The sequence below is a fragment of the Ambystoma mexicanum genome, chromosome 2q (genome assembly GCF_040938575.1).
Source record: "Ambystoma mexicanum isolate Mex_15411 chromosome 2q, UKY_AmexF1_1, whole genome shotgun sequence".
Lineage (NCBI taxonomy): Eukaryota > Metazoa > Chordata > Amphibia > Caudata > Ambystomatidae > Ambystoma > Ambystoma mexicanum.
In genome coordinates, this window is record NC_090924.1 from 150,223,914 (window position 1) to 150,247,651 (window position 23,738).

General features: G+C 45.7%; 1 protein-coding gene across 12 annotated transcripts in view; it reads left to right on the forward strand.

Annotated features, from left to right (window-relative positions):
* OBSCN (obscurin, cytoskeletal calmodulin and titin-interacting RhoGEF) overlaps positions 1-23,738 on the forward strand; it is a 3,169,051-nt gene that overhangs the window by 976,293 nt on the left and 2,169,020 nt on the right. For all 12 annotated transcript variants that reach the window (XM_069647058.1, XM_069647065.1, XM_069647061.1 and 9 more), the window contains 2 exons: positions 20,186-20,452; positions 20,918-21,030. In XM_069647058.1, coding sequence (XP_069503159.1) covers positions 20,186-20,452; positions 20,918-21,030 — 380 coding nt within the window. The remainder of the gene's footprint in view (positions 1-20,185; positions 20,453-20,917; positions 21,031-23,738) is intronic.

Here is a 23,738-nt window from a genome sequence, read left to right on the forward strand (position 1 = left end):
CCCACAATGCTGATGGATGCTGGGCTACTAGTATCACTACAAAAAAATTGAAGGTTTTTTTGAGAGGAATGAGGTTTCTGTCCTTTGATATGCCACAGTGTGGGAAACATTCAAGGTATGGCTACGGGGGGAAATGATGGCTATGTCCACGGGAATGCTAAGAGAGATTCGCTGAGAATTGAAGGAGGTAGAAACACAGCTGAGAATGATTATGGGACATCCAACGATAGGGCATTGTTGGGGTTGATTAAAGGGAATCTGTTGAAATTTAGCGAACTGTCTGATAAGGAGGTCAAGTGTATGGCAAAACCGGCGAAAGCGCGCAGATACAGGGAAGCTGATATGGAGTGAGAGAGGGATGCAGCACGTTACAGGAATCAGGGGGTGTGCAGGGCTAGTGGTAACTGCTAGTGAGGGGATTAATGAGGAATTTTGGCACTATTATGTGGCACTTTATGACCATTCCGACACATGTATGGACAAAGAGAACGATAATTACATAGGGAGTGTGGCTCTACCAGGCCTGCCTGAAAAGGCGCACCTGGCTCTTGATCAGTCGGTCACGGTGGAGGAAGTGACTATGGCGATTACATCGCTTGCGTCAGGGAAGGCCCCAGGATCCGACAGGTTTGGTATCGAATTGTATAAAGAGCTCTGGTTTGCACAGCAGTTCGGGCTGGACTGCCCCTTTAGGGGTGGGATCAAGCCTGATTTGCATATGGTCTTTCCCCTTTTGTAATGGCTTGGCAGGTGAAGAACGATGGTCTTGAGGGTTGCCCAGAGCAATGGCAGAGGTTAGGATTAATTCCAAACCTTCCAGCCATCGGATCTTTTGTTTTGCGTAAGTCACCCCGAGTGGGATGGGTATGCCCAGACGTGGGTGCCCGTGTCTGCTGGGCCTAGGTGCCCGAGCGACTCCTCATTGATGTGGCCCAACAAGGTCGAAACATGTTTGGGGATGCTTGTGGTCTTGTGCAGAAGGGATGTGACGAAGTAGTTCGGGCTGGACTTACCCTTTAGCGGTGGGACCAGGCCTGATTTGCATATGGTCTTTCCCCTTCTGTAATGACATGGCAGTTGAAGAATGATGGTCTGGAGTGTTGACCAGAGCAATGCCAGAGGTTAGGATTAATTCCAAACCTTCCAGCTATCACTTCTTTTGTTTTGCGTAAGTCACCCCGAGTGGGATGGCTAAGCCCAGACATGCATCCCGTGCCTGCTGGGCCTAGAGAACCAACCTACTCCTCACTGATGAGGCCCAACAAGGCAGAAACGTGTTTGGGGATGCTTGTGGTCTCGTGCAGAAGGGATGTGACCAATCAGTTTGGGCTGGACTGCCCCTTTAGGAGTGGGACCAAGCCTGATTTGCATATGGTCTTTCCCCTTTTGTAATGGCTTGGCAGGTGAAGACCGATGGTCTGAAGGGTTGCCCAGGGCAATGCCAGAGGTTAGGATCAATTCCAAACCTTCCAGGCATCACCTCGTTTGTTTTGTAAAAGGGGTGGTGCCAACAACTTATATCATTGTGTTTGCTAGCCATAAGTGTTACTCTGACCCTTATACAGTAAACAAACCCAATTTTCCACAAAGTAAGTGACTGTCTTGTGTCAGCCATCCTTAATGGGAATAGCTTGCTCAAAGGTGGACCTGAGGGTTACAATATCTGCTGGGCTTCATCAAATTCTGAGCAGAAGTGTCTGAATCTTGCCCCCAGGGGACCCATTTGTGACAGGATCACGGTGAAACACTGAAGCTAGCACGGTGCAAATTCGAAACTACGTGAAATCACACCTTGCCTGTCCAGAGGTGTGTGAGTCAATCCAAACCCTTTCGTCCATCTCTCACTATGGGGCAGCTCAGGCTCCTCCTAAGGTTTGTTTGGAATGTACATTTCACAGCTAGTACGGGCTATGGGATCGCCCTGCTGCATCACAAAGGTTTCCACCCTATGATAGGCTAAAAGCACTTTCACTACCTCCTGTATTCTTCAGCTCCATCTATAACTCCTGCTCCTACTGTGAGAGCTATCCTCTACTTCCCACATGTTCAATATTGCATAAATCAGATCCAGCAGATTCTGATGTAGCTAGATATTATACCTTTGTTACCCTTAAGGTTCACACGACCCCCTGGGTGGCAATCAGGGGATTAGAGCAGGGCTTTAGGCCAGCCTCTGTAGAGCCCACTTCTGAGACCATCTATCAAAAAAAAGGGATGCTACTAAAACTGTAGAAATAAAGTGTTACAAAGTTTGGTAAAGCAAAATTGATTGTATCTCAAAATACTATACAGGATGGTTTATGGTTCTCCAATTCTACAATAGTTTCTCATAATGTCTAGGGGGATTCAACAGCTCTCTACTGGGTCACATATAGTCTGAGTTGAAGGGTCCCACTTTTCTTTCTTGATCTTCCTTCTTTTGGATGTTTCTGCAATGCTTGTAGAACTCTCACCACCTCCCTACCTCAGGAGACTGGCTTCATCACCCTCCAACTCATTCCCACTTTCCTCCTTGACGTTGCGCCACATGTTCCTACTTAAGGAAACCTCTTCTTGCTATACTTGTGCTTCACCTGCACCTGCTTGCCAATTCACTACATGCTTGTTCCTTCACCCCTCCCATGCTCACGCCCTCCAGTATTGAGGTTCTCACACCCGTTTCCATAGCTGTTACTCCTCCACTCATTCTAACCTCCTCATCCTTCTTACTTTTGTTCCTCCTCTACTACGCTCCACAACCTTTGTGTGATCATCTCCTCTTAATGTTATCCCTCCTCTCCTCTGTTCTACTCCTTTCACCGTCCTTCCTTCTCCTCTCTTTGCACCTCTCTCCAAACTCCTGTGTCCTGCTCTCTATCCTCCAGACATTTAAAAATATGCTAGTGCTCTTTTTCCCAAACACTCACACTGCCTCATTATACCAGATCAACACCACCCCTTGAGCTAGGTAACATGTGACTGGTGTGATGAATCAGAGGTGATCATCCCAGAAACCCTGGCCTGGACCCCTTCTCACCTGGCCAGGGAAAGCATCCGCTACCTGATCCTGACCCTGGGGGCAATATTATGTGGGAGGATCACATGAGAGGAGGATCAGGTCAAGAAGAATGCAAGAATACTCTGAATAATTTCCCTAATTATCATACTGTATTAATGGCATATTGTAAAGTTGAAACTTCTGAAACTAAAAAGAAAATGAACATTAAGTCCCACAACGCTCTGAGTACTGAGACGAGGAAGAGGATTTCAAAGTTACAGAACTGTAGTGTGCAGTCTAGTGGCTGTAATGGACCACACCCGAGTGGGACCTTTAAACATGTAAAGGCCTTTCGGTGTGAGCCATTAGGCAGAAGCAGTGTAAGCAGCAGAAGCAGGAGGAAGAAGTAGGAGAAGGAGCTGCTGCTGTTTTGAAAGCGGGACTCTGTGTCGAAGAAGTGGCAGAGGTCGAGAGCCCTGTAGAATACAGAGAAGGCGCAGCAGGAAGCGGTACAGAAACTAGCTGTCCCGAGGTAGAGAGAAGCTCTCCTGGTCCTGCCTGCTGCTTCGGTGTGTGTGGGAGGGAAAGCTCCAACTACATGAGGCGCAATCACCGGGAACGACACCAGAGCTGTCCGATGCCGGTGCAATCCCTACGAAAGAAGTACCAGAAGCAGTTGGTCCAGCGGAGACTTGCAGAAATACCAGTAAGTTGGCCTTTGTTATGTAACCCCGGGGCCCTCCGAAACAGACCGCTGGCTTCAAAGAAGACGTTTGAATACCAAACTAATGAATTGAAGCAATTTGGGCGCAACTATTATCTTAAGAGAGATTGAGTTAAAGAATGTTGTAACCATTATTTCCTAAGACAAAGAAAGGCAAACAAAGAAAACCAAAGATGGCAGAATAGAAACCCCCTCTGGAACAATCATCAAAGGGGAGAGAAATATAATCTACATTGCCTGGGGCAAATGAATGGGGAGAGACATTGTCAATGTGTATTGTATCCTTGTAGAAGTTATAAACCCCTTGTGGTTGTTGGAAATCAAAAGACTTATCTATGAAGCAGTTGTTGATTTAACTTTTCCCACTGAGGATTTCAGTGTGGAATGTTTGAAGCAAACCTCACCACAAAGTACTGTTAGGAGTAGTAGGAGTTTTATCCAGGCAGGCAAGCATACCAGGAAAGGGACAATTAGTGGATAGTCCTGGCAGGCGAGTGGACCAGGAAGAACAAAGTTTAAGTACTGCTATGTGGTAGAAGGTTGTGGTGGAAAGAAAGTGGTATATCCAATGATGTGCACATATGTACTATTGTGAAACCATCCTGACAAACCTATGCTGCTTATAAAGAATAAATGTGATTTAATGAAGGATGATTGGTCTCTAGAGAACAGAATATATATATATACATATATATATATATATATATATATATATATATATATATATATATATATATATATATATATATATATATATATATATATATATATATTGCATACTGACTTGATTTATGAAGACTAAGTCTTTTGGGGTTTTCAAACAGCGGTTGAGTTGAAAAGTAAGAAATCCTGTTTGAAAGTAAGACGATTATATTGCCAAGTGAAAGACCTACGAAATGAACAGAACTTTCTGCCATACTTCAAATGGAACTTGGCTATTGAAAATAACTTTTTTGATTTTTGAACTTTGGTTTGAGACCTCTGGAATTGATCGAAGGGAAGGGTACTCAACCCTTTTTACAAGGATTAATGTTTATCATTTCTCTGTTTGAATTTAAAAGTTATTTTATGAAGTTTGAACAGCCAGATAATCCCTGTTTGATTTTGTTGTATTCATGAGTGTGATGGACAAAGATCTTTGAACATTAGGTCATTTTTCTTTAGCCTTAGTTTGACAGGTATGGAATCCATTGTTAGGTTATCGAAATATAGGCGTTTGTCTCACACTTAATGTTTAATTAAATGGCTACTTGTGAGAAAACTCTGTCTACTTGTCTGTCTCGCTTTTCTGATCCCTCACACTGGAAACACGTGGAGTTCATTTTTTAGTTCTGTGTTAAGTACACAGAGGGGGCCTGTTACGGTTACACTTTGGCATACACAGCTCCCTTCCACATCATTTTTAACTTGACAGGGTCCAAAAGGCAAGTGTTAAATAGTGGTTTGCTTGCTTTTACACCACCCTTTTGCACCACACCGTCCAAAACAAGTAAAGGCTGGCTGCCGTTTATGCATGGCAGGCTGGGTTGACAATGCATTTCTATGGAATCTGCCTGCTTTGTGCTAGTATAAACAGCAGGTGGATTCTTTAGAAACCCACAGCATTTGCGCCAGCATGAAAATTCATCCTGGCCTAAATGCTGCAGTTTTATTAATGAAAGAGAGGAAGGATGAGGAGGAATCATAGCTTACGATCTGCGCCACCCCTCTGCCATACATATGAACGAAAATGAGCTGCAGCGCAAATGTATTGCCTAACATTCTTAAGCATGACTTTCACACATTACATTTCTATTACGGCAAATTGAACATGAACTCCTTTGTGCTGTCTATGGTCCTTATCCCTGTATTAGTGTATCTTGGTTTGAGACTTTCTTTCAGGTAGGTGTGTGTATCAAAACTGCTGCACTGTTCTACAAAAAAACAAAAAAAATAAGCTTCTAACAAAAGTTAGAAGCATCTTTAAGCTCCACAACCACTTTGGAAATCATCTCTTCCAATTTTGTTTCTTTTGGATGGCTCAGCATGTAATAAGCAGAGCTTTTTGGGCATACAACAGATTGGATCTGGCTAATGGATAAGTTATAAGGGTCGGAGAGTAGAGACAGGCAGCTTTAAAAAGAGGCTGTTGCAATAGTCCAGCCTAGAGAGGGCCATGGCTGTGGAGACGGTGAAGCTCTGGGGGAAAGTGAGAAAAGGCATAATACCTCTGAGGAGATGCATCTGGAAGTGTGACATTTCTTAGAGACGTCAGAGATGCGAGGATAGAAGGAGAGGGTGGAGTCGACTATGTTCAGTTGTTGTCGATACTGCAGACTGCCCTTTATAGGCGATACTGGGCAACATCCACAACTCCACACTCCATTGCCAGCCTACTGCCATCATTGTCAAAGTTAGATTCTTCTGGACCTTGATTCTGCATAGTTTTATGAGTGCATATATCTGTACTCATACCAGCCGTAGGAAAAAAGTCAAAGAGTTTACTCTGTTTAGTCAGCCGTTTTGACGGGTTTGAGGGTAACAGAGAATTTTCCACTTGTGTGGCATGTGGCAAAATCATTATATCAGTGCTACACACAGAGTCTCCATTAAGCCGTACCACAACATTCAAAGTCCCAGCGGTGAGTGAAGACGGGATGACAAGACTTTTCCTTGGCCTCAAGCCCTGGGATCGTATCTCTCCAGCTCTGAAATCTCTTCACTGACTCCCTGTGGCTGAAAGGATCACGGTCAAGACCCTATGCATCATCCACAAGGCTTTCTGGGGCCTGGGACCACAGTACCTCCAAATTGATATTCCTAAACATCTTCCTTCTTGAGCCCTCAACTCATCCACCTCCAACTCTCTGAGGGTCAGATGCTTCTTCAAGCAGAGAGGGGGGGGCAGATATCTTTCCTCGGCTGGGGCCTCCCTCTGCAACAGCCTCCCAGCCTCTCTGAAACTTGAGCAGAACCACCGCCAGTTCCGGAAGCAACTCAAGACCTTCCTTTTAGCTTCCGCGTTCTCTCTTCCTCTCCACTGCTGACGTTCCTGACTTCTCTGCGCACTGGACACCTGGCAACCCACTGAACTCTGGCCCAGGCTCCTGCATGTCCAATTGCCTTTGGGCCCCCGAGCACTTAAGGGTCTATATCTGCAAACCTACAGTCCCTCCTCACTGCACTTATGGCAGCACTTACTGAGTTACCTGCACTTCCCCCTGCCCCCACCCAACACTTCACTCCTCCCTCTTTCCCGCACTTGTGCAATCTGAATGACACAAGGCTTAGTACAATCGTTGTTTTGTCCTCCTTCTGTTTCCCCCTCCTTGTCTTGTTGCGCCTAGAAACACTTGTGTACAGGTGTGTTATAAATTACATATATCATAACATCCAATTTGCTGATCAATTAAGTGTAAGTGTGGTACCATCCTTTCTTACAGAGCACCGATCCCATCTCTCCTCAAGTAGCATTTCCACTTTACCTACCAGTTCAGTTCTTGACCAGGATTTGCATCATACACTGCATGACCTTGATGACATGGCCAGACTCACTGCACCTTCTATATTAGCTCTCAATCTTGTTTTGAGCTCATTTGTGAGCTTATATGATAAAATTAAATAAAAATGATCTGCCCTCACCCTGCAGTTGAGTGAAATAAAAGTCACGCTTCAAATTCTACAGGATACATTAAATGATTTGGTGAAAGCTACTCAATTGTTCCAAAGGCAAGCCACCTGTCTGCGGGCCTGTCAACTAGTCATTGTGAGACGGAAATAATTGCTGCACAGTATCTGGTGTCTGTCCCTGGGGAAGCAATGGATTTAAATGGTCACAGTGAGAAGGCGGTGGCTGCCGCAGAACTTTCAGTGCATGTTCCAAAGAAATCAAAGAATGGTTGAAGGAAAAATGCCAGGAAGTGCTCTCATAAGTATCTGCCATTGTACATGTTTCTAAGGTTGAAGTGGATAATCCACTGAATGCAACAAGTAATAAAACCAGTATTTCTCAATCCTCCTCTGTGTACAGCATTGTGGATTTGGTTCTATGCCCAGCCGACGACTGTTTAGATCTTCTCAAACTGCATGCTCTCACGAGACTCCATCTGTTAAGCCTATTCCTGCCTGTGTCTGCCTTTCTGACCCTCAACCTCGGGTTGATTCTATTTCAACAAACACCTTTGATAACTTTTCCCAGGAACAGAATCCAGGTTCTACTGTTAACAATTTGTGTCCTCCCAATGCATGCCTGAGAACTTCACCTGATGCCCTGAGATCTATGGAGGCTTCTGAGCAAAATGTTTTGTTGACTGGTCCAGCTAAATCTGCTATCCCAGAAATTAGGGAGCATTTATACTTTCTTACTGTGTGATATGATATGATATAGCATTTATAATGCACCTATACACAAGTGTTTCAAGGCACAACGAGGCAAGGGGGGGGGAACAAAGGGAGGACAGACAGCTACCCTACTAGGCCAGGTGTCATTCAGATCGCGCAAGTGCATGGGAAGGGGGGGAAAGGAAAGTGCACGGGGGAAGCGAGAGGGGAAAGTGCAGTACATTGTGAAACCTAGGCCTTTTCTCCCTCTTCAGGATTCTCAAAGTTAGATGGCTTTCCACTTGTTTAAATGTGCCTGTTATCTGTCCCTCCAAAATTTTGCATTGTTTGCATTGCTTGTATCTGCCCCACTAAAATTGCATTGTGAAACCTAGGCCTTTTCTCCCTCCTTAGGATTCTCAACTTTAGGTGTTTCTTCTCTCCTGTCTTAGAATGTCCTGTGTTTTTCTGCGCTCGCATCCTGAGTGCCATCATCTTGTCCCATAGCTCTACTCACTTGCCTCTCGCTTTCTTGTCTGTCTACCCCTGGTACTTCCACTCCCACCTACTATATGGTGCTCTCTGTCTCCCCTATCTTCTCTAACTGCTTCTCCATTGACTATCCTGCGCTCCTCACTAGGTCTGGTAGGAAGAAGTTTAAAAAGGACATCCTGGTCTCCAACCCAGGCCTCCCTATCGCCGATACCTACATCAGTGCTGCCTCCAAGGAAACTCTCACCGACATCCTCTTTGTCGTTCCTTCACCAGATCTATGGACCCCTCATATGGTCTCTATACTCTCTCCTTTCTCTTCTTCTCCCATTAAGGGTGGCACCGTTGGGACACCCTCCTGGCCTCCTTCCTATCCTCTAAGGTCATCATTAATGTCTTCTACAATGGGACCATCTTGGTCCAAGGCCCTCAGGCCAACCTTCATCTCTTTGATAGACGCTTTCCACGCCTCATCAACTTCCTTTCTTCTCCTGCTATCTCCTTCCCCCTTTCCCTGGCTACCTTGCCTTCCCCCTCCCTCTCTGCCCCCTCTCAAGCGGTTTCTACACTTCCGCAGGGTTTACCTCTGATCTGTACCCCTCCCCGGAAGTCCTTCAAGAAGGGCAACCTTCTCCACATTGCCAATCTTAACTCATGATCCGCTGTCAAACACTCCTCTGATATCTGCCGCCTTCTTGAAGAACTTGACCTCGATGTCCTCGGACTCACTGAGACATGGTTCACGGCCAGCTCTGTCACCAGCTTTGACTCGCTGCTACCTGATGGCTACAAGATACTCTCCGCGCCCAGGCCCAACCGCTCTGGTGGGGGCATAGCCCTTATCTTCCCTGAGTGGATTCCTGCCTCTGTCACTCCTATGCAGGCTTACTCCTCTTTTGAATGCCTCGTCTGCAGGCTCTCTCAGATTTTTTCCTTCCTCTCTGAGTTAGCTGACCTCTCCTCCTCACTTCAGGACCTCAAGCACTCAACTCCTCCTACTTGGAGACTTCAACACCCACCCGGATGCCTCCTGTCCCCCCTCTGTACTCTTTCGCGACCTCTGCGACTCTCTCTCACTCACTATTCTCCCCTCTGCCTCGAGTCATTCTGCAGGGCACACTCTCGATGCTCTGATCTCTTCAGACCTTCCCCTCTCTGTCCCTCTCTCCACTCCTGTCTCCTGGAGTGACCACTTCCTCCTATCCTCCCACCTCACCCTCCCTACCCCGCAGGCCAAGCAACCCCCGTTACTGCCACCCACCTTCTCAGTCATCCGACCCACGAAGCGCATGTCAGTTGAGGCTTTCGCCGCCACCTTCTCACCGTCTCCTCCCCCCTGGCTGACTCTCACCCTGACACAGCCCTCTCCATGCTCCACTCTTCTATCTCTGATACTCTTGATATCCTTGCCCCTGTCATGAGAATCCGCCTGAAGCCCATGCTGGCTTTTTCCTAGGAGTCTTGGGTTGCCCCTTTGCTCCTGATCTGGTAGTTACTGCAGTAAGTTGCTCCAGTGGGAGAGGAGTGATTTCTGTCATCATCTCCTGAGATAACCCTCGCAGGGTTTTCTCTCTTGCAGGTTTTGTGAGCTCCTGTAACCTTTTGCTAGGTGGTCTGGGGGTATGTGACACAACTCCAAGAGCTTTGAGGTCATTACCCAACAGAACCCTACCTGGCACTTCACATTGTACACTGACAGGTATTTTTACAGCCATATCATTACATTGGATGAGAACTGGTAACTGGGGACACATCTGCACAGGCCCACCAGCTAACTTGGTGAGGCATTTGGGTGCCTTAGCAACATCCTCTGCCTTGAAAAATGATTCATCCACCACAGTTATGCTGGCTCCAGTGTCCCTAATGGCAGGAGTCTCCTGACCATTCACCTGGACACTGTCCTTATAATACTCTTTAGTATTATCTGGGATAGAGTTATAGAGATCTAAATTCTGTTGTTCCCACAACCCCAGAGAGACTAAAGAAACACTAGCTGAGACTCCAGTGGGTTCATCAGCTAGTAATAGAAAGTTTCCACTTGCCATATGTACTTCCTCTTCTGGAGCGAAGGCTAAGGAGGCAAGCTGGACCCCTGAAGGTTTACCCTTACATCTGGGATCTCCTTTCACATGGTCAGTAGCCTTACAAACAAAGCATGAGCCAAAGGCTCGCTGGAATGGAGGCTTGTTCTGACCTCCTTCTGGTCTGGGACCAGAAGGTACACTAGCCTGATTTGGTTTCCCTTGTGGCTTACCCTTATAGTTTTGTTTGGGGCCCTCTTTGGAATTTGTAGTATTAGAATTCTCTTTGGAGTCCTTTTTAGGCTGTTTCTCCCCATCCTTCTTCTGAGTTACCCCAGAATCCTTGTGAGTAGCCCTGTTGGCAACCCACAAGTCAGCAGCCTTAGCTAGCTTCCGGGAATCTAATTCCCTGGAATCAGCCAAGTGTTGTCTGAGCTCAGGAGAGCAGGCATCATAAATAGTCTCCAACATAAACAAATTCTTCATACCTTCATAGGTGTTCACCTTGTAACCCTTAATCCATCCCTCTAAGTTTTTCAACCCTTCACTCACCCAGGTAGCCCAAGGGGTACCATCATGCTTTTTGAGGCTCCTAAACCTCTTAAGATACTGGGAAGGGGTCTTCCCAAATCTAGCTATCAAGGCTAGTTTCACACATTCATAATCCTTCCTATCCTCCTCCCCCATCTCCATTACCACATCAGTTGCAACAGGGGGAAGCCTAGAGAACAACCAGGTGAGTAAGTCATTTCCTGTGATGTTCTGGAGCCCATGATTATATTCAAACAGAGACAACCAATCCAACACATCCAACTTAGGCTCATACATACCAACCAATTCTTTAGGCATCCGGGGTCTTTTAGGACTGGAACTTCTAGAGGAGCCAGAGAGAGAAGCATTCTCAACAGATAATTTCTTCATTTCTAAGTCATACTTGAGCTCCATTTCCCTTAGCCTTAGTTCTTTGTCAGTTTGAGCATTAAGTTTCTTATACTCCAATTCTAGTTTCATTTTCTCCAGTTCAAAGTACTGAGGACTAAATGGGGGACCTGGTAAAGGTCCAGTAGGTACAGCAGGTAGAGCAGGCAGAGGCCTAGGGGGGACAGTCACAACAGCCTCACCCTCCTCTTCTGACTCTTCCTCAGAATCATCAACATTTTGCTCCATGTTAATTTCAATACTGTCATCTACAGTTACTGGAGTGGTAGGTTCCTCTGAACCATCACCCAGACTTTGGTTAGCTAACAATCTTTCAATCAGCTCCATTTTCTTGCCCTTAGTCAGGAGATCCTTATGTTTACAGAGCACTCTTAAACAATCAGCAGTTTTGGCTGCAAGGGACTCTTGACTATAGCTTTCTATAACTGACATGTTAGAGGATCACTTTTACAGTGCTAAGCTTTGTGGTTAGTTGCACTAAGGTATCTAAAGCACAATAAAATGTATACTCAATACAAATCCCACCGCTGTACACCAGTGTTAGGCAGAAACCTGTGCAGTTCCCTTGGGGAACACTGCAAAAGATTTAAGACTACAGGTATAGCAGTAAACCCACTTGGTAGCAGTCTGCACCACCCAGATTTACCTGGTAGCTGTGGCTGAGCAGTCAGACTTCCCTCAAGAAGAGTTAGGCAGTATGCAAAGTATACACAATATGTACTCAGACACAATAGCACAAGCAAACACTGACCAGAGCTTGGTTTCAAAAGTATATAGTTATTTATTTTCAAGAACACATAAGTTGAAAACACTCTAGCAAAATATAGTAAAACACTCTAAACACAGTTATATGGAAAGCAGTCCCAATCCTTATTCCTATCTAGACAACTCTAGGTTAACACCACATAATTCAAACAGAGGTGAGCGCTTAACGTTAGATGACACTCTAGTAGGTAAAAAGAAGGGAGAAGGAGCAGAATTAGGATAAACACACCACTCTAAGGTTAAGAACACTTTTTGTAAGCTCAAAGAAGCACAAAGTCACAGGTGAGCAAAAGTCACTAAGCAGGGCCCACTCTTAGAGCAGACAGAGCGAAAACGTGCCCAAGGTCACACAGTTGGTAGGGATTCAGAGTCTTGTAAGAGAGTTCGGAAAAGAGTTAGAGAGGCTTAGAAAGTTTAGCCAAAGTGTCCCAGGCAATCCCAGGATCGAAAGCCGGGGGCTAAAACTACCCCGTACAGTCGGTGGCAAGGGAAGCCAGGCGGAACACGGTACCTTAACGGAAAGGATCCTCCAGCGGGGGCAGTTGTTCCAGGCATTGGAAGCAAGGCTCGACGTCGGTCAGGGGAGAAGAAGATCTCGCTGAAGAGCAGAAGAAGAAGGTCGTTGCACTGCCCGGGAAGAAACCAGCCGCGGAGTCCTCCGGTTAAAGGGTTGTACCGACTTTCGCGGTTGGGGTAAAAGTGGTGGGTATTCCGGTTGCCGGGGTGCTTGGCACTGGCAAGGCGGCCACGAGATACCTCGAAGAGCGGAAAGAAGGTGAAAACTGGTTGTCCCCACCAGTCAAGGGAAGGAGCCACTCCGTTAAGAGTTCTCCTCGGTCGTCGGGAAAAGTGGTGAGTTGGTTCAGCAGGGCTCCACCGGCGGTGTCGTCGTAGCAGATCAGCTCAGCTCGTCCCTCGTCGGATTCTTAGGTCCTGTGGCGACTTCTGAAGTTCCAGTCCCCAAAGCCCTGCTTTTATGCAGCAAACCCCCATTCACCCAGCCTAGCTGTCACTCAAACATGCTAAGTGGTGAGCCGGCCGGCTCACCACTTGGGCCAATCAGGACGGAGTGCGACTTGAGTTACCTAGGTAACCCAGTCCAGGGTGCCTAAATCCCCCTCCACCCCTCCTAAGTACCCCAGACAGAGTGCCACCACTTTGGAGGGCTTCTGTGGAGAAGCCCGCCAAAAGTGGGACAAAGGGCTCCACTTTGGGTCAGAGTTACAGAGGCGAATGCCAACGCCATTTTAGCATCAAGTTTTGGCAAAAAATCCCAACCGGGGTTATAATAATAAATATATAAACCGGCGGTATGTTTAAGGCTACCGTAAATAAATAATTAAACAAGCCGGGCAGACTGCTGGCCTGGCTGTATAAGAGTAAGACCCCCCGCTCAGTGATCAGTGAGATTAAGGATGAGAGAGGTTGCATATGCAACACCCAAGAAGGGGTAAATGAGGAGTTCCTTAAGTTTTACAGACACTTGTATGAGGACACGGGGGAGGATATGTGTCAAGACATACTGGACACATTGGAAGACATAGAGTTGCCCACCCTGGACGAACTAGAACGCGCAGAGTTAGACGCACCTGTCACCTCGGATGAGCTGGAGGTGGTGATTCAGAATCTGCCCACATGCAAGGTGCCTGATTCGGATGGGTTGCCTAGTGAGTTCTACAAAACATACAAGCTGGAGCTGCTTCAGCCACTGCTTGCCACTTTCAACGAGGCCTACGAGCAGGGGGAACTCCCACTGTCCCTCCGCGAGGCTGTGATCATCCCACTCTTGAAACCAGGCAAGCCGGCCGTGGAGTGTGGGTCGTACAGACCGTTGTCCATGCTCAACCAGGACAGCAAAATACTCACTGCAGTACTGGCTAGTAGACTGAAGAAGGTGATCGGGAAACTGATACACCCAGATCAGACGGGATATGTTCCAGGCAGGAACATCACCGATAACCACAGGAGGCTACACCATATCATTGACCAAACAGAGGAGGACACGGGCGAGTTGGCCATAGTGTCGTTAGACGCGGTCAAAGCCTTCGACCCGGTACGATGGCCCTGGCTGAAAGCGGTCCTGAAGGGGTACGGAATGGGACCTGGATACCTCAGATGGGTCCAGTTGTTTTACAGCACCCCGATAGCGAGAGTCAAAACGGGGTCCATAGTCTCGGATACCTGGCAACTTAGCGGGGGGACCAGACAGGGATGCCCCTGGTCACCCATGCTATATATACTGGCACTAGAGCCGTTGGCAATATGCCTGCGACAACAATATGGGGAGGTGGGCATAAGCACTGCAAGTGGAGGGCACCTGATATCACTATATGCGGATGACATGCTCCTTTATTTGCGTTATCCGGAAGAAAATCTGCAGTATGTGTTGGAGGTAATGGAACGGTACGCCACCCTTTCGGGCATATCGGTGAACCCTAGAAAGTCTAGTCTGTTTCCGTTGGGCAGATATAGGAAGGTCCCAGTACAGAGGCTGCCCGTCCTGCCAATACCATGGCAGACGAGACATTTAGGTATTTGGGAATAAATATTTACCACAGGGTCGAGGCGGAACACAAGCATAACACGGAAAAAGCGATAGAGGGGATCAAGAACAGCATGGTATTTTGGTCTAGATTGCCTCTGACCATGATGGAAAGAGCGGCCTTGCTCAAGATGGTGGTCCTGCCTAGACTCTTGCACTTTTTCGTGAATGTCCCGTTTTTGATACCTAGGAGCCTATTTGTGAAACTTCATAGCGTGTGTAGGGGTTTCGTGTGGGGTAACTCCAGGAACAGGGTGGCTCTGTGGAAGCTCCAGAACCCATGTTACAAGGGGGGTATAGGCGTGCCAAATTTTGAACTCTATTACCTGGCGGGGCAGCTGTTGTATGTGGCCAGGTGGCTTTCGGATGAAGACTCGGCGGAAGCTAGGCTTCTGCGTGGAGACTCGGCCTCGTACTATCTGAAGGAAGTGGTGTGGCTGCATAGAGACAAACTGGTGGGCAGGGGGCGGCTACTGAGGCTGGGCTGGGAGATCTGGCACAGGACATGGAAGATTGGGGGGGACTCGGAGCCGTACTCTCAGCAGGCCCATTTGGCGGCGCTGTGCGGGAGCGACTCTCAACTACTTGAATCGGTCCGTAGATACTGGGAACAGGTGGGTCTGGCCACTCTCGGGGACATATGGCAGGAAGGGGAGGCATTGGACTTTCAGAGATTGCAAGAAGAGACGGGAATGCATGGTGGCCAGTATATAACCTACGCTAGGCTGGTGAAAAAGACTAGAGAAAGATGGCCCGAGACGTGCTAGCAGAGGATCCTGACGCCTCCTTGGAAACTATGTATGATGTATCGGAGGGCGGGCACGAAATATCGAGGATATACAAGCTCCTGCGATCAAGGGCAGGGAAGGAGTTGCTCCACTGAGACAAGATTGGAAAGAGGAGGTGGCGGGACCCATGAGAGATGGTCAATGGGAATGGGCCCAGAGGTACCATAAAAAGGTGTCCCGGAATGCAAGGTTTCAACAACTTCAATTGTACGTTACCCACAGGGCTTACCTGACTCCCGGGAAAATTGCGAAGTTTGGGGGACCGGCCACGCAGCAATGCCCCAGATGTGGGGAGGTGGATGCGGGGCTGTTACACATGTTTTGGGCTTGCCCGGAGGTGCACAGGTTCTGGGATGAGGTTAAACTGAAACTGGCTGGAGGGGGAGTGGGGCTGGACGTGGAATCAGCCTGGTCATGCATGCTCGGGTTCTTCCCTAGACCCCGACACTCAAAACATATAAGCAAAATGAAAGACTTGGCTTACGTTTTGGCCAAGCGCAGAATCGCCATGGGCTGGAAGGCGGCCCACAGGCCTAAGGTGGAGCTATGGTGGGCGGACCTCCTAAAATGGGCGAAAGCCGAATCAGTGGTCTGGTTTGAAGCGGTCACTAGGGGGGGTGAGGAGGAAGTAGGGCCCCTGCTGGCCTGGCGGCAATTGGTGGCCTCTATGGCAAACCTTCACCAGGGTGACAACGGAACAGAGGACTCGGATGATGAGCGCTTAAGTATTGTGCTACCCGATAATGCTCCTGCAAACGACATGTAAGAACCGGCTCTAGTTCAAGGAGGGTTGGGGGGAAGTTGGGGAGTTTTAATGGAAATGTGATGGTCTAATGATGCTTTTTACGTATTGAAGCAGTTGTAGAGTGCGTTTTCTTTGGTTTTAAAATAAAATAAAACATATTTAAAAGAAAAAGCATGTTGCAGCCTTCCATTCGTGATTTTCCCCCCAAACTATTCCCCACAGAAGGGGAGACAGGAACTTTAACAAAGTGAACTCATTTTAGAGGTACAACAAGCAATCACCAAAAAAGTGCAATTGAAAAAGTGACAGAAGAAGAATAACTTACAGGGTTCTGCTTTAGATATTTTCGTTTTTTAATGTAATCTTTTTATTGAAACAAATCCAGATACAATCATCATAGGCATGCATTTGTGCAACTCGTGCGTCATCACATACAGGTGATGCACAAAACAATGGGGGCAGAGTGCCTCATACATCTCAGATCAAACGAGAGGAACGCATCACAGATGTATAGATAGCAAAATATGGTAGTCCCCCCACCCACATAACACTCCCACAACATACTCACCAAAAGGGGCATTGAACAGTCAGGATGCTGCTCAAAAGATCATCTAACACAGAAACCTATGGATAGAGAGTGTGAGAATACCGACTATGTATACAATACCTGTGGCGAGTCATGCAGAGCATCAAATGCAAGGGATGAAGGGGTATATTGGTAGCATGTACATCAATGGTGATCCATTCCCAATGCCATAAGTAAGTGGTTAACACCTTAATGTGTGTGAAGGTTGAATCAAGGCGCTCGCCAATTCCCAGAACTTGTCTGCACGTGTTGGAGCCGCTACCCGTTTGAAACTGGCACTCTCTACATCTACAATTTTGGACATAAGAGCAAGGCACTTATGTTCATCAGGCAGAGATGCTGATTTCCAATCCAGTAGAATGGCTTTTCGTGCTGAGAAGAGTATACTATGTATGAGTTTGCGAGCCAAGAGATCATCGTACCATTCCTTATTCTCAAGAGCGAACAGCATTACAGTGCTGGATGGAGGGACATCGCAATCTTTGAGTTTTCGAAAGGCAATGGCGGACAGAGACCCAAAGGGCGTTTCTCCAGACAGGGCCAAAAGACATGACCAGTCGAGCCAATCGCCCCACCTTTTCTCCAACAGTCAGGGGAATGAGATAGTCCCATAGCATATAGTTTGGCGGGTGTAAGTATGCCCTCTGGACAATTTTATATTGCATTTCTCTGTGCTAGATAGATTTATTCAACCATGCTTTCTTGTCCCACCAGATACATTTTGCTATAGCCATGTCTAGGTCAATGTCAATATAACAGCTGAATCATGTGGATAAACCGTCCAGAGAAGCCAAATTTTAGTTGGCCTAATTGTCGGAAGAATGTCGACACGTTATAAAACCTGTTTGGTCTTGGTGTGTCAGGTACAGCAGAAGGCCATCTAGTCGCCTTGCAAGGCACTTTGCTAGTATTTTGGCATAAGAGTTTATTTGTGATATCGGACGATATGCACTGCTTTATATATTTTCTGATCCAAAAAAAGGAACCAGAGAAATAATTGAGGCTAATTCTAAACCTATTGTAGATGGTGATATTGGCTCAAGTGTTGAGTGTTCTGGACCAGGGAAACTGAATGGTGTCCCTGGAACTCTAGGACACATACTTCCACATACCCATTCTACTGGTAAACAGTAGTTACATGTGTTTTGCGGTCAGCCTTGCCATTTGTGCTGACATGAGCCCTGAGAGTCTTTACCAAATTATTGGTGGTTATGATATCCCATTTGAAGCTGTGAAAGTGTGAAAGTGTTCCACTAACTTGATGATCCACTGGTAAAATAGTCCATTCGTGAGAGGATGCTGTCTGCGTTTCACTAAAAAAGGAAACTGTTCACTCTCTCAGATTTACCTTGAACATCAAAAAGTTAAACCTGACCATTACCACCCAGTTGCAATACATAGTGGCAGTGCTGGACACAGCATAGATAAGGGCTTTCCCACCACTAGAGAGGTCCCGGGCCACCAAATCCACCCTGGACAATTCACAGCAGGAGTCAACATTTCAGCTGGAATGTTTCTGAGGTTGGAATTATGGCCTTGTGAATCTTTCTCGTCCATCAGGAAACTCAGTTTCGGTTGGAACCAGTTGACCGGGTCAATGGAGGATAAGCTACCAGTGAGCATCAGCTTGGTGCAGGAATTGAGTTTGTGGTACAGGGAGGATAATGTCATTGTGGACAAACTCCTGGTGTTTCAGGCTGAAATCTTCGCAGATTTTTCTATGATGTACTGGTGACCTTTTCTTAACGACCTTGTGATACAGGAGTGATTGCCAGAGAGAGATGTGGAGCTCCAAATCAATTTTTGGGAGCTGAGAGTAATCTCCCTTGCAGGCTTTCAGCTGCAGTTTCTGGGAAAAGAGTTGATGGTCCTTATGGACTACACTACCACAGTGCATTATTTGAGCAAATGAAGCAGGTTGGGCTCTCTAACGTTTTGTGGTAGGCCCAGTCTCTTTGCACATGGTTGATTGCCAGGGATGTCTTAGTATAGGCCTTTCATCTTGCTAGGGAAAGCAGTGTATGGGCAGAGATGCCTTACTGGTTCCATGGAAGTTTGCAAGGATGTACACATTCCCACCAATTCCCCCATTGCAGATGGTCCTGAGGAGGTTTGGGTACTACAGAGAGACAATGATCTTGGTTGCCTCATGGAGGCTTTATAGTTTTTGGTACATGGACTTGCACAATCTGAGCAATGGGGTGTGTTGAAAAATCCCAGTCTTTCAGGGTTTGCTGACTAAGGAGGCAGGCAGCGTTTACCATGTGGACCCAGATAGCCCTTACCTGCATGTCTGGCTCTTAGACCTAAAAGGTTCCAAGGCCATGATTGGTTTTACGAAGTGTTGGACTTTATGGTGGGGAGCCAGAAGGTAGAGTACACCGAATCTTATTTAAATGTATTTGTGCAGTTGGCTGTGTTTCTGCAGGTGGTGCAATCAATGCCGATGGCCCCCTGCTCAGCCTCCAACTAAAATGTTTGACATGTGCTGTTGCCACTGGTGAAAGAAGGGCCACAGATATCCCCTTTCCACGTCATAATGTTAGCCTGCTGTGGTCACACACAACAGTGAGTCACTGTACCCTTTATTTTTCGAATATTAATGGCAAACATTTTTTCCATAAGTGAATTTTCTAGCATTGTGATTCCATTGCTTCTCGCATTGACAGGGCCTTAGCCATTGTTATTGACCCGATTCCCTCGTTAAGCACCTTAAGCTTTGCCTCAACACCTTTTTTGAAGATCCCCTTTGTCTCTGGATTTGAGGGTTGAAATGGCTTGTGTAAAGTAGCGGATCATGCAGCTATGGTACATTTTTTGTAAGTGCAGCTTTCTCAGCATTTCACTTGATGAGAATTGGAAGGTGGGCATCTCTGAGGTTGTACGGTGGTGCCATTAACATATTTTTTTCCATTAGGTGCATGGAAGCGCTTGGACTCCCCTTCACATAAGAGGAAAAAAACCTGTTGGGAATAATTTACAATTTTTATCTTTAGGGAAGAGTTAATGAGGTATTTCACTACAAAATCAGGCAGTATTTACCAAATGCGGTTTTGCTAGAAATACCCCATTTAGTAAATACCACTTACCACATTATTTAGCGAGTGACAAACATAGGCAGTATTTGCAACACAAAACCCATCTTTTATAGTTATTGCCATGCTCATAATGCGATCCTAGGTGGTATTGCGTTTTAATCACTAATGCTGCTATGAACTCTGATATATCCATAAAAAGGCATCACACCTGATCAATGAAGAAAGAATATAGCATCGAGAATATTGTTTTTCTTTCCTTTATTTTTCAGTGCGCCAGATCAAACTTGTGAAAGGCCTGCAAGAGGTGAAAGTCCACGAGAAAGACACTGCCTCATTTGAGGTAGAGCTCTCCCATGAGGATGTTGATGGGTCGTGGATGAAAGATGGCCTGAAACTGAAGCACGAGGAAAATTGCAGAATTTCTGCTTTAGGCAAAAAGCATTCCTTAACGCTTTTGAAACTTAAGCTTGAAGAGTCTGGCCTGGTCTCCTTCAAAGCTGAAGGAATCAGTACATCCGCTAGACTGACAGTCACAGGTAAGGCGAGAGGGGAGGCAGCTTAAGTTTCATACACTTTTTATGTGAAATATTTACCATATGTTTAATTATAATTGCTCACACCAGATGCCCAGGAAAAGAGATGGTCATCTTCATATCTAAGTTATTATCTAAAGTTAAATTAAAGTACATTTCCATGAGTAGGGAAAGTGCACATTAAAAGAAATTAAGAAATCATGTAAAAGGAAATAAACAGCAACTCTGTAGTTTAAGATATTTTACATTGTACAAACATAGTCAAGCTATTCGATTTTCAATACTGCAAAGATCTGGTAAATAGGCTGTAACATTTTTTTTTTAAAATGTATAGAATTTAACACTATGAAATGCATGCATTTCGCAGAAGAGCTCAGAAAAAAATTGACTCATCGCCAAGATAGTCCAGATGAGGGTAGTTTTCATGGTTCTTATATTAAAAATCACACACTTGATCTTTTTCAACAGAACCACCTGTGCAATTCAGCTATCCTTTGGAAAACATGAAATCTCCTGAAAAGGAGAAGGTGACCTTTGAATGTGAACTTTCAAGGCCGAATGCGGAAGTCAAATGGTTTAAGGTACAAAGCAAAAGCATGGTTTTCTATTTGTTCCCTATGGTGGAAATACCTATTTTTGGTCAACACTCTATGTGGATATTTATTCAGTGGTGCGAATTGACAAATCACTCATCTAAAATGTTTGTTGAGGAGCAATGTCGGCTACTCGCTAGTGTTGCCATTGACTTGTCCAAGGCAATTCTGAAACAACCAGAAATTCCTCTCTACCACTGGTAGCAACACACCTTTGCACAGTGCTTTTTACCTGGTACAGAACCATGTCTCATAAAAACATGTATGAAGATAGGCCTTTCCAAGTAAATATAGTAAAACAGATATTGAAGTCTAGTCGCCTCACTTGACCGCCCCAAAATTTCTACTTAAATTCAGCTTTGGAATTTAGGCAGTACCAATGCATGTTAAAGTTCAAGTAATTGATGTGGAAGATTTTCTTTTATCATGTAGTGTATACCAGTTGTGGAATGCCAATAATCCATGAGGTGTTTGTAATATGTTTTGTTTCCAATCCAATATGTAGATGCATTGAACAATGGCAATCATGCACATTTGAAATTCTTTAACTTTGAAAACAATTTGCATCTTTCTAAATCAATGTATTGGTCAAACAGTACAAAGAAATTGTGTAAATAATTGGGTGTTGCTATTTTCATAAAATATTTGTTGCATGGGAACGTTATTAGACTCCACACGTGTCTGTTGTCTGATAACACATATGGAAGCACAGTAATAACTGAGCGGAAGTACCCGGAAGTACCTCTTTGCCTCGGCACGCTCTTCTCCTGCTGCTGGACTGCCTCGAAAACGCTTTGGACTTTAATGAGCAATCTAATCCTTGTGGCTAAAGATATTGCTAGGAATGACTAAGCCACGCCTACCTGTGGGCAGAACCTTTAAAGTCAGCATTCTGCGCGCACCAGCGCGCGCACCAACTGGAAGTACCCGGAAGTACCTCTTTGACTCAGCACGCTCGTCTCCTGCTACTGGACTGCCTCGAAAACGCTTTGGACTTTAATGGTATTGTAGACTATAAATCACTGAACTTGCCAACGGACACTGTGTGGAAGGCATACTAATATATATGCTTTCCTTTACTTTCAATTAGAGAAATCTAATCCTTGTGGCTAAAGATATTGCTAGGAACGACGAAGGCACGCCTACCTGTGGGCAGAACCTTTAAAGTCAGCATCCTCCACGCACCGAGCAGAAGTACCCGGAAGTACCTCTTTGCCTCTTCACCGCATTGTCGCGGCGGAGAGGTGTTCGAGTCTTCCGGGTACTTCGTTTAAAGAGAGCTCGAGGTGCTTCTTCGTTAACATCACCCACAGAATAATGATGCTTCATACTCTGAAAACAGGTATGCCGGTCAGAAGCCCATTGGTGGCCGTAAAAGAGAAATCTACATTGCGGCAACGTCCTGCGAGCTATTCATGCTCCACGTCCCGGAGAGGGAAAGTGATCAGTGGGACTCTTGGGAATTCTGATATCAGACTGTTTTGTAACGGCACGCTCTCAGCCTATAGGGCTAAGAACGTAAGTCAGGGTGAAGACCAACTGAGCCTCACTGAGTCAGTGAGCACTAGGCTTAACATTTCAGAAGTAGGCAATGAAGTCCCTCAAGCAGTGTTGCCTGCAATTAATGCTGCAGCGTGTCTTCCCTTATACATTCCACATCATTCTGAAAGGATTAATGTGTCGGACACGGCAATGCTAAATAGTTCACCGTCTATTGAGCAGCCTTCACACTCAAGCAAGCCTATAGTTAACATTGTAGTAGATGAGGCAGTGATAGATTTGGAGGCTAACAACTCGGTCTTTTCAAATAAATTACTCTCGGAAAACTTATCAGGTTCGCCTATAATGTTTTCCGAGGTAAGCAACAGCACTGTAGAATCTTGTTCCTCGTCGGTACATATCACGCCGATTAGGCTGAAGACCAACACTCATAGCACGAATACATCTGTGACCATTCATCAGTCCGACAAACTCTTAGAAGTTACATTGCAAGCAATGAATCTCGCAATTCAGGCACTGGGGAATGTCGTGCTAACTTGCGATCAAAAATTACACACGCAAGGGGAAATGCTACAGAAGATTCTCATATGGCAAAACTCTATGGCCTCTTGTTGGGAATCTCAGATGTCCATGCAACCTCAAATTACAATCCCTAAAGTTTCTGGTACTTCAGTAGCATGTCAAACTAACTCTGAGTTGCTTCCGGAACAGTTGGTAAAATCTGCTATTCAATCCGAGGGGCCAAGAGAGACATTACGGTCACTACCATGCATAGAGGAAATCATTTATGATGGTCCACAAGTTTCTGGTATGACACTTAATGACAAGATTGTAATTTCACACTTAGCCGTCTCAGAAAACAGCCCAAAAGAGAACAATAAAAACAACACTATCTTTACACCAGGGGGATTTAAATAAAAAGAAAAAAGAAAAGAAAATGGGCGTAACAAAACCACCCGAAAATCATTAAGCTCCTAGGAGCATAGGGAAGGCCAGCTTAAAACAATTTTTCAAGGCAATTTCGATTCCTAAAAGAAACACTGTGATAGCCTCTCAGGCAATAAAGAAAAAATACTCACAACAAACACAGGTAAGGAAAAATGGGAGTGTCATTTTCAATCCAGCTCACGCCTTGAGCTATCCACCCTTAGATGATTTAATGAAAGAAATAAGCATTAATCATACTCCTAATCTGA